Genomic DNA, 14,083 nt, shown 5'->3' with positions numbered 1-14,083 from the left:
TACCCGGCATGCCCACCAGGGGGCGATGCTCGGCCCATCTGGGGAGTTGCTTCGCTGCAATGGAAGCCATTCTAGCACCTGAGGCAGAGGCCATGGAGCCATCCTCAGCTCCCGGGTCAACTTTGCTCCAGTGAAGCTTTGAGTGCAGGAGGGGAAGAGAGAGATAAAGAGAAAGGAGAGGGGGAGGGGAGGAGAGGAGAAGCAGTTGGGCACTCCTGTGTGTCCTGGCTGGGAGTCGAACTCAGGACTTCCACATGCTGGGCTGACACTCTACTGCTGAGCCAACTGGCCAGGGCCTTGGATAATGGATTAAAATTTAAGGAAAGAGGGAAAGCAGAAAGACCCGTTAAGTTCTAGTAACTTGGGTGAGAGATGTTGATGGTTTGATACAGGTGTTAGTAGAGGTGGTGACAAAAAGTAATCAGATTTTGGTAGTAGTTAGAAGGTGGAACACATCTGGATATGCTGCTAGATTGGATGTAAAGTGCAGAGAGAAAAAGTACAGAATAATTCCAAGTTATTGGTCTGAGCAACTGAAAGAAGGGAGGGAATTGCTATTTGATGAAAAGAGGGAGTATGGGAAGAGTAGGTTTAGAAGGAAGAATTATGGTTTAATTTTAAGTTTATAAATTTTGAACCATCTTTTGAACGTCCAAGGGGAAATGTCCAGTAGGTCACTGGATATATATAAGTCTGCTCTTTTATAGAATTGCCTGGTTGGATTAGATTGATAATTTAGTAATTTGCTCAATCTAAAAAAGTTCATTTGGAGCATTCTTTTACAGATTAAAAAAAAAAAAAAAACACGCATGAAATCCTATTCTTAACTATGCTTTTAAAACATGAATTTAATATTACATTTACTTTTAATTCCTTATTTCTTTACTTCTTCCCTGAATTAATCAAATAGGGAAAATGTAGTTATATATTTGTGTTAGTAGTGTTGCCTCATTGGCTAAATGATACTATTTTGTAAACTGATTTCTATCTGTAGTTTATTTATGTTGTCATCATGAAGATAAATGTGAATATTTCTCACATTTAAAATATTATTGACAAAGAAAATCTTTTGAATTTTATTGTTTAGCTATAGAACTCTGTGTAGCCATTATTTCAACATCATCCTTATTAGTAACTGAGCATGCAAGACTTTCAAATTGTTATTTAGAAGAGATGGCACTCATACTATACTGCTAATAATTACTTATAATGTTTTTATTTCAGCTAATCTTTTTATTTTTTCTCACTTTTAGACCATAGTAATGAGAAAAATTATTTATTACAATATGCGTATAAAAACTATTCAGAGGCAGCTTAGTGAAGACCTTGAAAAACTGAATGATCGAAAATGTAAATTACAGAAGTTGCCAGAAGAGCGAATAAAATTATTCAGCTTTGTGAAAAAAAATGTAAGATTTAAGACTGTAAAATTTCAGTAGTTATATCTTAAGAAAACTGATAGATAAAATAGCATTATACTTTATATATATACCTATATACATATATTTTTTAAAATTAATATTGAGTTTCATGTCAAACTTGTTTCCAAAATTTATTAATTCCAGGTGTTTAACTAAGCTCCATTCTATGCTTAGAAATCTACAGTTCAAAAAAGGTATAGGCTTAATATATAAAATTTAAAAATTTTTAATATATAAAAAATTTTAAGTAATAATTCAATATGATTTAGAGTTATATACATCTGTTAGCCTTATTTCAGCTTGATTTTTTTTCAGAGACAGAGAGTCAGAGAGAGGGATAGGTAGGGACAGACAGAGAGAGATGAGAAGCATCAATCATCAGATTTTCATTGCGACACCTTAGTTGTTCATTGATTACTTTCTCATATGTGCCTTGACCTTGGGCCTTCAGCAGACCAAGTAACCCCTTGCTGAAGCCAGCGACCTTGGGTCCAAGCTGGTGAGCTTTTTTTTTTTTTGCTCAAGCCAGATGAGCCCATACTCAAACTGGCGACCTCAGGGTCTTGAACCTGGGTTCTCCGTGTCCCAGTCTGACGCTCTATCCACTGCGCCACCACCTGCTCAGGCTCAGCTTGATTTTTTTTTATTAGAGACTAGTAAATTGTGTCAAAAATTATTTTTTGTCTAAAGGGCTGAAATTTTCTTTTACTAATATTATTAAGGTATACAACAAGGTAGGGACTTTATATCAAGCTAACTTTAGTACTTATGTGTGCTTTTATATTTAGAATAAATAGATTTCCTTTACTAAAAGTAGATCTTGAAAAATTAATTACCTCAAAACAGAATGTCACATATAAAAGAACTATGTACTTTTTAAGTATGAAGAAAATAATGGGTTATTCAGCAAATGGTGTTACAAAAGTATTGTAGTTAAACTCAATGGATCAGTTGAACAATGGATCAATGTTTCTCTCTCTCTCTCTCTTCCTTCTCTAAAACCAATAAATAAAAGAATTAAATGTAAATATGAAAAGATTTTAAAATTAAAGAATATATAGATTAATATATTTAACTGATCTCAGCCTACCAAACAAAGACTAGAAATCACAAAGGAACAGAATGTAAATTTGATTGAAAAAAGAAAGTAAAATGCTTTTGTGCTAGAAAGCATCATTAATGAAAATAAACAACAAATGACATTCAAAAAAATGTTTTTAGCAAACATAATGGACAAACATGATATCCTTAGCATAAATGTATTCATAAATGGAACAAAATAAAAGTAAACGTCTAAGTAGAAAATTGATCAAAGTACATACATTCATTTTACAAAAGAATAGAAATGACTAATAAATATTTAAAAGAAGCTCAACCTGATTATTAATCTCTGAATGTGAATTAAGATATCAAGCAACCATTTTCACCTATAAAACTGTCAAAGCATAACACATGGTAGTATTCAGGCTGGTGAAGATGGATGTAACACTATTACACCACTAATGGTAATATAATAGGTCATATATATTAACAGCCTAAAAATACTCATAGCCTTTAATCCAGCAAATAAGCTTTTAACACTTTTCTAAAGATCTGGATAAATATGATATTTATATATAAGTACATTCAGCACTGCACTATTAGTAACAAAGCAGTTGGAAACTACCTAAATGTTTAACAAGATAGAACTATTCATTCTTAAGGTAAAATAGCATGTAGCCATTAAAAATCAAGGTTTAAAAATATATTTAGCCTGACCAGGCAGTGGCACAGTGGATAGTGTCGGACTGGGACACGGAGGACCCAGGTTTGTAACCCCAAGGTTGCCAGATTGAGCACAGGCTCACCAGCTTTAGCACGGGGTCGCTGACTTAAGTATGGGATCATCGACATGACCCCACGGTCTCTGTCTTGATCCCAAGGTTGCTGGCTTGAGCAAGGGGTCACTCAGTCTGCTGTAACCCCCTGGTCAAGGCACATATGAGAAAGCAATCAATGAACAACTAAGGCAGTAGTTCTCAAACGTTTTGAAGTCAGATGCATTTAAAATCCCACAGATAATTGTAGGCACACTATATACAGATTTTTGAGAAATACGTTATAATAACTAAGTCAAATATTAAAAAAATACAAAGTCCAAGCATGCTTTAATGGTAATTAAATGAAGTAAATACAACAAAATTAAATTTATCCTGGCATTAAAAACATTTTTATGTTACAATTTTTGAGTTATGCTTTTTAGAATTTGTAAAAAAGAGGGGTTAAAAAATAAAGACAAAAAAGTTATCCTTTTATATATATAGTACATTCTTAGTAAGATTTAGTATTTTCTGCAGGTCCTGGCATGAATGTGTTAAGTTTTTTCATTCTTGTGTTTATGAGAAACAGGAGCCTGATGTGTCCTAGCGATTTCTTCAATGTTTGGGCATATATTTGAAAGGCAAACTCTCATTTCCTCATCAATACATTGAAGAATTTCTCTCTTTTTACTCTTGTGTTGAGAGTAGAAAATCCTAATTCACATAAATAGGATGTTGAAAATTGTAGTAAAATGTTCAAAGCTTCTTCAGATATAGCCACATATTCTTCTTTTATAGAAATCCAAAAGGCTTCAAGAGACAATTCCTTATGTTTAATCATCAATCCATGATCAGTTGATATAGCTGCCGGTTCTTCTTCTTCTGTTAATGTTAAACCAAAAACACTTGAAGCTTCCATGAATGGGTTTCTAATCTAATCATATTGTTCAGTGTTAAGTGATGGAAAATGCTATAAATTAAATTCTGCCCATCAGCCTTCAAGTTTTATCTTATTTGCACTTAATTTTTGCTCACTTCCAGAATCAAACTCTTCAATATCATGCTTCTTTTTGAGAAATCTATCCATTTTATTTGGGTGTATTTATCTAAAAATAATATAATGATATGTTAATAATAAATATAATAATAATATATTAACAAAAAGAGTGGTATTTCCATAATGAAAATGGTATAATAGAGTAATTATATTTATTTTTATATCTGGGCACATGCCGCGAACCAGCACAGCTAGTAATTCCAGGTCCCAAGTGGGAACGGTGCAGAATTAAGAAAATATGTAGAATTAAGAAAATATGGGGTTGGGAGGGCTCTGTAATTGCTGCTAGCGAGAACAAAGTGTGCCAAGAAAAAGCACATCTTGCTTTATTTATAGGGCAAAGTGAAGCCATTAGCAAATCAATGGTCTCTGATCACATTTCCAAGGTAACCCAAGAATTTTACCAAGTGCAGAAAACCCCCACCATACATATTTTATAAAAGAAACTTTCCTCCATTCTTTCCGGGGAACATGGGGGATAGTGTAAACAATCCAGCACCACAGCTTAACAGCCTTTGGCAACTTAATCAGGCAAGTGAGGTGGGGGGTTGGCCAGACTGTCAGCTTACAGCCAATTCCCCACACCTCTGTCCTCCAAAAATCTAAACTCCAAAAACCCTGTTGGTTTTTTGGTCCCCAACAGGCACATATTTCTCTGGAATACCATAGGGCACACCTGGAAATCTTCTAGGGTGCAACAGTGTGCCCTGGTACACACTTTGAGAACCACTGAACTAAGGTGTTGCAACTAAGATTTGATGCTTCTGCTCTTTCTCTCTTCTTGTCTGTCTGCCTCTATCTGTCCCTCTCTCTGACTCTCTCTCTCTGTCAAAAATAAATATATATATTTAATACTCTTTCTAGAGACTTTGCATGGGGTATGGATAGGGGTATAATGCGGCATGTAGAGGGTGATATATTGAGTGGGACACTTGAAACCATCTCAACACAATAAATTAAAATAAAAAACTTTAAATATATTTATATTTAATACTCTTTCTAAAATAAGGTTTAAATTCATATTATAATCAGAAATATATTCTTAAAGTAAAACATTAACAAAATTTAAATTATTTATTTGAATAAATATTACAGGAGATCCAGGAAAATGGAAATCATTTTGTATCTACTATTTTCATGTGCAAATGCATGTATGATATTAAGTAAAACCTGCAAATGTGAAAAATAATAGCCATAGATTATGTAAATCATATTTTTACAAATGTGCTTAATTTGATTTTTTAGAAGCTGCATATAGCCATTATTGAGAGGCAGTACAAAAAATTAGTAAATTTTTATTTATATATACCTTTCTACAATTTATCTTGAAATACTATGAGCTGGGCTTAGGTAAAGTAAGTGATACACTCACCCTGGGACTAAAATTTAAGAAAAGGCCCCAAACCTCAGTAATCAAGATAAATCATATTGTTTAAATGCAAACAATGCAAAACAATTTATTATGAACAAATCTCTCCAAAATATAAAAAATTTAAATAAAGATATTTCTATATTGAGCCATATGAAACAGGCAAAAGGAAAAATGTGAGTCCCTATATATATATGCTTTTTTTAATATTTTGTTTGTTTTTAAGTGAGAGGAGGGGAGATAGTGAGACAAACTCCCACATGTGCCCCAACTAGATCCACCCAGTGACCCCCATCTGGGGCTGATATTTATGGTGGGGCTTACAATCGAGCTATTTTTAGTGCCTGAAGTGGAGGCCACTGGCAGCATTCTTAGCACCAGGAGCCAACTTGCTGGAACCAATTGAGCCATGGCTGTGGGAGGGAAAGAGAGAGAGAGAGTGAGAGAGGGGGAGGTTGGATAAGAAGCAGGTAGTCTCTTCTCCTGTGTGCCCTGACTGGGAATCAAACCCAGGACATCCACACACTAGGTGGATGCCCTACCACTGAGCAAACTGGCCAGGGCTGAAAAAATATTGAAAAATTTAAAGTGTGATAAAAGTAACATTATTTGAAGTTTAAATATTTATACCAAAACCAGTATTTATTATAATTTTACTTTGGCTATAATAACAGGAGCAAATTTGTCAGTAATATTTAAAAACCATTTCTGTGCTTTTCTCATTTACAGTTGAAAGAAATGCCACGCTTGAAATATTTAAGATTATCTTTCACTTAGTAGAAAGAAATTGGCTGACTGAATTTGTACTAAAGTTATAATCACATGCTGGCCATTTTTTAGTGAATTTGGCCTATTATCTAGATTTCTACTTTGTTAATTTAAATTTTCTATATATTTAATAGAGTCCACTAAAAATTCTGCTCTCTGGTCCATTGATTTCAACAGTTGGAACGGGAATTGGCTGAACTCGAGGGATCTGGCAAAGGACAAAATGAGAGATCTGATGACAATAAAGTACATGAGTTTGAAATATCAGAGAAGTGTGAAATGGGCACTGAAGAATCAAGCCTTCAGCGGAAGATACTGACCAAACTAAATGCCTTGAATGAAAGGGTAACATTCTGGAAAAAAAAACTAGATGAGTATGTTTAATTAATTATCTAGGTGTTTAAATTTGAAACATGAGAGGATAGAATGTTCTGAGCCATCAGTTGAGCCCAGTTCCCGCCTTCAGGAGTAGAAAGAATTATAGTATTAAGTAAAACGTGAAATGTGTTTCCTAGTAGAGACAGGCATCTTTGATTCAAAGCTGGTATAGAAGTTTTTATAGAGGCAATACTTAATTAAGAACAGTAAACTTCTCCTAAGTGGCTTCCTGTGACATTCCTGCTCTAGTGTCTGCCAACTAAAAATATTAAAGGTTTTTTATTTTTAACATTAACTGCTACTGGTGCAAAAACTCATGGCATAGATGAGACTGGCAAAGCACACGCTGTACACAGTTGCCTTGAATAATGTAGAAACAAACTCAGGTTGAATATCAATTAGAAACATAAAGTAAGAAGACTTAGTAACTAGTGATTTTTAAAAATTTATTTACTAGGGCACCAAGTGAATAAGTTAGTTTGCCCTGTAATACCGCTGACAAAATAATAAGTAACATTTATTCAATTCTTACTCTGTGCCAAACTCTTTGCTAAAAACTTTACATGCATTTTGCATATAATCCTCAAAAAGCCTATTTGGGTCTAAGTATTATTAATATTGCCATTTTACTGAGAAACTGCAGCATAAAAATAATGTGACTTGTCTGTAATCTGAGTGCAAGTGATGGAGCAAGCAGTCTTTTAACCTTCACTTATTCTGTGGTTAACAAATATTGAGGTGATTTTAGTTGTCAAAATTAGAATGTCTTTTACATGGTTTAACTATTAACATCACACTTTCTTTATCCATTGGCAAAAAGCCTTGTATTTCAACATTAGTTTTTAAAAAAGCAAACATGAATTTTTAATGTTGTGATTTGAAGAATATTTTAATAGCTTTATTTTTTTTTAATAGAATTGAAGCAACTTATCAAGTTGAAGTAAAGCGAAGGAAGGAAAGTCGTGGGTTTTTTATCCCATTTTTGTTACTTGAGTTGGAGACTGTAGGAAATATCCACTTTCAAGAAGGCACTCAATCTGATGACTGGTAAATCTGTTTGGAATTCAGTGATAGCTTTAAAAATAATTTTAAGTGCTGAAGATCATCAACCAAAATATCAACTTACAAAAATGTTAAAACGTCCCATTTTCAAAACACTTTTTTAAGTGAAAGGTGGGGAGACAGCAATAATCCCACATGCACCCCAACCAGGATCCACTTGGCAACCCCATCTGGGGCTGATGCTCTGACCAACTGTTGAGCTATCCTCAGCACCCAAGGCCGACACCCAAACCAATCGAGCCGCCAGCTGCCAAAGGGGAGAGAGTGATAAGGAGAAGAAGGAGGGGAAGAGAAGCAGATGGTTGCCAGGACCCAAAACACTTCTTAAAGAGAATATTCATTCATTGAGACTTGGCAGTTACCTACTTTACCATCTATACATCTTTCTGTTTACATCATTGCCATGAGCTAACCTTGAAAACCTCCTACTAGTACTTCATTGCTCTTTACCCAATTTCCCTTAGCCCATGGGCAGTTTATGCTCAAGTATTAATTTTATGTATGCTCATACTTTTTTACTTCTGGACAGATCTAGCCCTGGATTCTGACTATTGGGTCAGAAGTTAGAACAGAGAAGGAATAGAAAAGCAGGATTGGCAACAGCAAGTAGCAAACACCAGAGAAGGCCGCTTAGTAAATTTCCTGGAGGTTCCATGATCAAAGACAAACCAAGTTGTCTAGAGCTAGCCATAGTCAGGGTGCAGAGACTCATGAGTTAAAATAAAGCATACACTAAAAATCCAAGAATCCGAGTGAACAGTGCATGCCGACAAAAACAGAGAGAGCTACCAGGAACAGAAGCCGGAAGCCGGCACCGGCACCTCAGAAACAAGGCCCCCTGGTAGACAGACACAAGGAGGTGGTTGTGTTGCCTCAACTGGAGGATACAACCAAAAATAAATGATCCTTGAAATAAAAAAGAAAGCCTTTGCAGAAAAACATCACTAATTATTACTTTCCATTTCTACAATATTTTTTCTCAAAACTGAGAAGCCCATGAATAAGCCAATGATTGCCCTAGACTCTAGGGCAATCATTGGCTTAGAGTCCTACTGCAACTCTGGGTGTGTGGAGAGAGACCAGGACCCCTGGAAAGCTATAGACTGGACTTGGTATATCACCCCAAAGGATGATTTTACTCGCAGTCAGTTTTGAAATAAACTGTGATTCTTTTTAAATGGAATAAAATGCAAATTTTGCATTAACTTTTTAGGGAAAAAAAATGTGATTGTTAAGAGTTACTTTAAACCAATCGCCCTGATTTCTATTAGATGTGGTTCTCAAGGGCCTTGTGGTTACTTTGGTGGAAAAGTCTGAGAGGTTCTGCTTAAGAAGAAAGAATTTTAAAAATCTTTCTTTTGTATCAATACATCCATTTGCCCACCAGTTACCACTGTTTGCTTAACCACGATACTTGATTTTTATGTACAAACATATAAAAGATGTTCATCCCAGTTCCCATGCAAACAAGTAGAAGCCTTGACTTTTCAAGTGCAAAATCTGAATGGTGGCCCTTTGCAAGATGCAGGTATAATTTTTCTACCTTTCATTTATATTCACTCAGTCTAAACAATTTTTTTTATTATTTTTGTTTTTTTTAACTTACCATAAAGTAAGCTTCTTTACAAAGCAAGTAGGTTAATGAGAAAAAGTATGTAGAAGCAACAAAACTAAAAAGCCATTTATGTAACTATGTCAGCCTGATAGTAAAGCAGATAGCCTTGATGATTGATAAGTGTTAACAATTGTTTACTTGGTTCTAATAAGAACAACCTTGATCCATTTTAAGGAGAAAATCCAATATATGTTGGCAGAATTTCAAGGACTGTTTTTTACTTTTCACATACTACAAGCTTGGCTACCTTAGCTGTGATCTTTTATGTATGTTAAGAAATAATAACTAAAGTGCTTTAAATTGCACTGACTTCTCTTTTATTAATATTTTTAAAGCCAGTGAGTTAGCATTTAAATAAGAAGGACTGGAGTAGAGCTAGAGCTCAGACATAGGCTTCCCAGCTATTCTAAAGTAGGGTGTTTCTAGGACACCTTTCAGGAGCCAAAATGGTATAAAGTGAAGAAGCAAATATCATTGATTTATATGGGAAAAGTTTTGAGCATTCCCAGACCCAAAAAATATACCCTACCAAATCATACCAACTTATATATAAAACCAAAAATAATACTAACATACAGTGGAAGCAGGAATGATATGATAAGTACAGAGCCTATATAAAGTAGAAATAACGTATGTACAGTATAGTTTCATTTAGTTGTGCATGCAGCCTCTATAATGGCTCGCTTCAAAACAAATGCTATATGCTAATTTTGCATTTTGCCTTTATTTGTAAAAATGAAAATCCTCTCCAAATTTCTTTCGGTTAGCGAAAACAGGTACGAATGTAGGTCTTCCATAAAAGAGAAATGGCATAAAGTGAACTTCCGAAAAGTGAGGTATACCTGTTTAAAAGTTTTCTATCAAAATAGCCTTCTTTGTATTTTTTAGCAAAAAAATTTTGCCGATTTCTAATTGTATATTATTCGATATTTCTTAGCTTAGTTTCTTTATAAAATAAAAGGGCTATGTTTTTCAATTTTAAAACATTCTATTTTATAGAGACTTGTTTTCCTGCCCACAAACCACCCCTTCCTCTGACTCCGCCATTCCTGTTTGTGGCACTGACATCCTCTCAGTCATAGAGGCTCAACAAACATTAAAGCCATTCTTGATTACATTATCTCCCTCAATCTCCACATCCAGTCAGGCTAGGACCCACAGGTTTTCCTCCATAATGTCCCTTGCATTCATTCTGTCCTCCATTGTGACCAATATTATCTGCACACAGGCCCTCATAACCTTCCTTACACTATTGCTACAACATCTAGCACAGTGTCGGCGTGCAGTAGGCTCTCGGTATTAATCAATCAGTAACGATATCAAAGTGGTTTTTTAATTGGTCCCTGCTGGCATGCTTCCTACCCGGAGAAGACTCCATTAAAAACAAAACAAAAGCCTCTTGCAGCACCCTGTTATCTCCAAGATTATGTTCAAACTCTTCACCTCAACATGAAGTTTCCTTCACTGTATGGTCTCCAAACTATCCTAATCTTTTGAAACCCCTTCAGAGTCAGCCGTGCTCTGTGTTCCTAACTGTTCTTTGAACATACCTGATATATCATTGTGTATGTGGTTGTATTGTTCTATTTCCTTCACCCAGAATGCATTGTATCCCCTGTCCTCTATCATTGCCTGTCAAAATGTACTTCAAGGCTGACATCAACAGTTATTCTTTGTTTTGGAGAATTTTCTTGTCATCTCTGTCAGATGTAGTCATTATTATTTTTCTTTCACTCTTCATAGCACTGAGTTGTATCCCTCCTATCTTATACTCTATTATGATGTTGCTTGTACTTGTCCCATTACTTTTCCACTCCATTGGTTTATTTACTCAAGAAGATAAGACTGCATTATATTGATCTTTGAGTCTTTTCTACATTTTTCACTTTCTTAGTGTCCATCCACTGAGCTACTACTACAGGCCCGAGTCCATGCTAGCTGCTAGGAGTAAATGTCAAATAAGATATAGTTCTTGCTGTCATCGAGGCTACAACCTGGTATGGAAGATTATGGCACCAAACAGTAATAAGTTCTGGGATAATGGTAGGTGTGGACAATGGAGGTGTGGAGAAAGTAGGTGGGGCCAGCTATGTGAACATCAAAGCAGAAACGGGATAAAGAGACAGTTATCTGGAATTGGAGACACTTGAGGGAGATGTTTTGATCTGAATTTTGAAGAACAGGTAGAAGTTTACTATAGTGAGAATCAGAGGAAAGACTTCCCAGACAGAGGAAACAGCATATGAAAGGGTGTGAAAATAATGTAATACATTTGGAGAACTCCAAGTAATTCCACATGACAGGGGCCTAATGTTAAGGGTCTTTCAGGCTCGGCTAATAGTTTGAATTTTGCTCTTAAATCTGTGGGACTCCTTCGAAGGAGCAGTGTAGCAGACTTAGATATTATTTTATATAAAGTTCTAGAGACTCATCATTTCAGGTTCAGACTAAAATGTGTTTACCTCAACCCAGTAATGGCATGCTCCCCAATGCATGTGGCATATTTTCAGGAATGCTGTGAAAAGTTGTCATCCTTTATGAAGTATTGAAAATATTGAAAGCTACAGTACTTCTCTATGAGAAAAGGTCAGGTTCTCTCTCCTCCAGAAGTATTCCAGCATTCTGTGAATGATGTTTTCTCATTCTCAGCATGGTCATGGCATTGAATGAAATGCTTTACTTCTATAACCCCAGTTAGCTTGGAGCCCATGTCCTCTTAGTAGTGGGGTTTCTGTCTCCAGGACTCTAGAATTCCACATAAGGAAGTGCTCAGGGGCTGAATTCCCAGACAAAGGAAATTTCTATGAAAGGATCACTCTTTATGGAGTTTCCTGCACCATTCCCGGTTCTTGCATTCTTGGGGGACCAGACTATACACTAGGTCTTGTCCATTCATCATTTCTATCTATTCTTGATCAAGGATAATTCTTGACTACCCTTTTGTTACAAATACCCTTTTGAACAAATACCTTATCTATATAAAATGCCTGCAGCACTAGTTTCTATCAGAATGGAAGAATGAAAGTAATAATGAAAGCTTCAGTGGTTCCAGGACATGCTATTTAGGGGTGACTAGGGCTGATTTAGGCCAAGAAAATGACCCCTTTATAGACAGAACTGCAGGTTTCCCACTCCACATGATATGCAGCTTTTTGGCTAGATCTCTGAACTAGTTGGTGGTACTATACCGGACTAGAACACTATACATTTGCCTACCAGACTGTGAGCTCCTCTGGGATTAGTTTGGTTTGGGCAGCTCACTTCTCAACTCTAAGGGAGGAATAATGGGGCAGCTCCTAGCTGCACTGGTTCAGTCTGTGCTCGTGAAAAAGACAATGCTCTGAGTTAGGAGCTCAGATGTTAGTCTTTGGGAGAGACCACCCTCAGGAACCTTTGTGGTCTTCGTCCATGCCCAAGCTCAGGCCCTGGTGGTTATGCCAGCATAGACATTTCATCAAAGGCAAATATATACCATATAGGATCACTTAATTTCCTTTTCAAATTGATCTATTCTAAAATCTCATCTTAATATAAATTCTGTGCTACTTTAAGACAGGGCCAGAATTGCTGTGAGCATGGCCAGATGAGGGCAGCAGAAAACAGCTTAAGTACATTTTCTTGAGATCTTCACAAGGCTGGCCCCTCCTTTTCCAATTCTTAGCTCAAATATCTTATCTGTAGGGTCTTATCCAAGACCCTTGTTAAGAAGCCCCCACTCCATTCCTTATTCCATGCCTCTTGTTTCTTCAAAGTGAAATGATTCTGTCTTATTTTGGGGGGGGTCCCAACTCTCTTGTAATACAGTATAGGCTCCAGGAGAGCAGGGACCCTGTCACTTTCACTTACATGTCCCTACTTAAACAAAGTTATTGCAATAGTCCCACAGAGAGATGGTGGTGATTTGGAGTAGGGTAATCACTGTGGTGATGATAAAATAGGGCCATATTCAGAATGAATATTATGTGTAGGGCCAAGCGGACTCGATGAGGAATTGGATACTGGGGAGGAAGAGAGGAAGCAAGGCTTATTTCTGGGGTGTTAACTTAAGCTACTAGTTACGAGGTGGTGCCATATACTGAGATAGAAAACGCTCAGGAGGAACAAGTTTAGGGGCAGGCATTGGTCAAGTATACGTTTAAGAGGACTATTGCATATGTGAGTGAATGTATCCAGCAGGTAGTTGGATATATCTGGCCTGGGTGTATCCAGATAAGTTGAGTAGAGATAAAGTCGAGAAATAAAAGGTTGGAATATATATTTTTCATTAGATATTGCCAAAGGACCAAAGTGAAATTACTCAGCGATAGTATTCATGGAAACAAGAGGAGACCCAAAGACTTATTCCTGGGGAAGTCCAACATTTAAGAGTCTGTCAGAGGAAAAAGAGGCAGCAAAGAAAACCATGAAGGAACAGCCAAGAAGGAGAAAGAAAGAAACATGTAGTTCCACTAAAGCCAAAAGAGAAAGTGTTTCAGAAATGCAGGGTTGCTCTACCAATATATCTTTTAGTCAGAGTAAACATATAATCATTAATAAAAAACTGTTATTTTTATGTTTCAAAGTTTAGCATCTCTTTTATTGATTGAATAAGTGTGCCCAGTTTGAACCAACATA

The 14,083-nt window shown here is 36.1% G+C and overlaps 1 protein-coding gene across 1 annotated transcript in view; it reads left to right on the top strand.

Annotated features, from left to right (window-relative positions):
- Positions 1 to 14,083, top strand: part of LRRC9 (leucine rich repeat containing 9) — a 116,581-nt gene that overhangs the window by 15,121 nt on the left and 87,377 nt on the right. Inside the window, 3 exon segments of the mRNA XM_066388277.1 lie at positions 1,254 to 1,409; positions 6,592 to 6,788; positions 7,708 to 7,839. Of these exon segments, the coding sequence (XP_066244374.1) occupies positions 1,254 to 1,409; positions 6,592 to 6,788; positions 7,708 to 7,839 (485 nt within the window).

Source organism: Saccopteryx leptura, chromosome 6 (genome assembly GCF_036850995.1).
Source record: "Saccopteryx leptura isolate mSacLep1 chromosome 6, mSacLep1_pri_phased_curated, whole genome shotgun sequence".
Taxonomy (NCBI): domain Eukaryota; kingdom Metazoa; phylum Chordata; class Mammalia; order Chiroptera; family Emballonuridae; genus Saccopteryx; species Saccopteryx leptura.
This window is presented reverse-complemented; position numbering and strand designations above follow the sequence as displayed.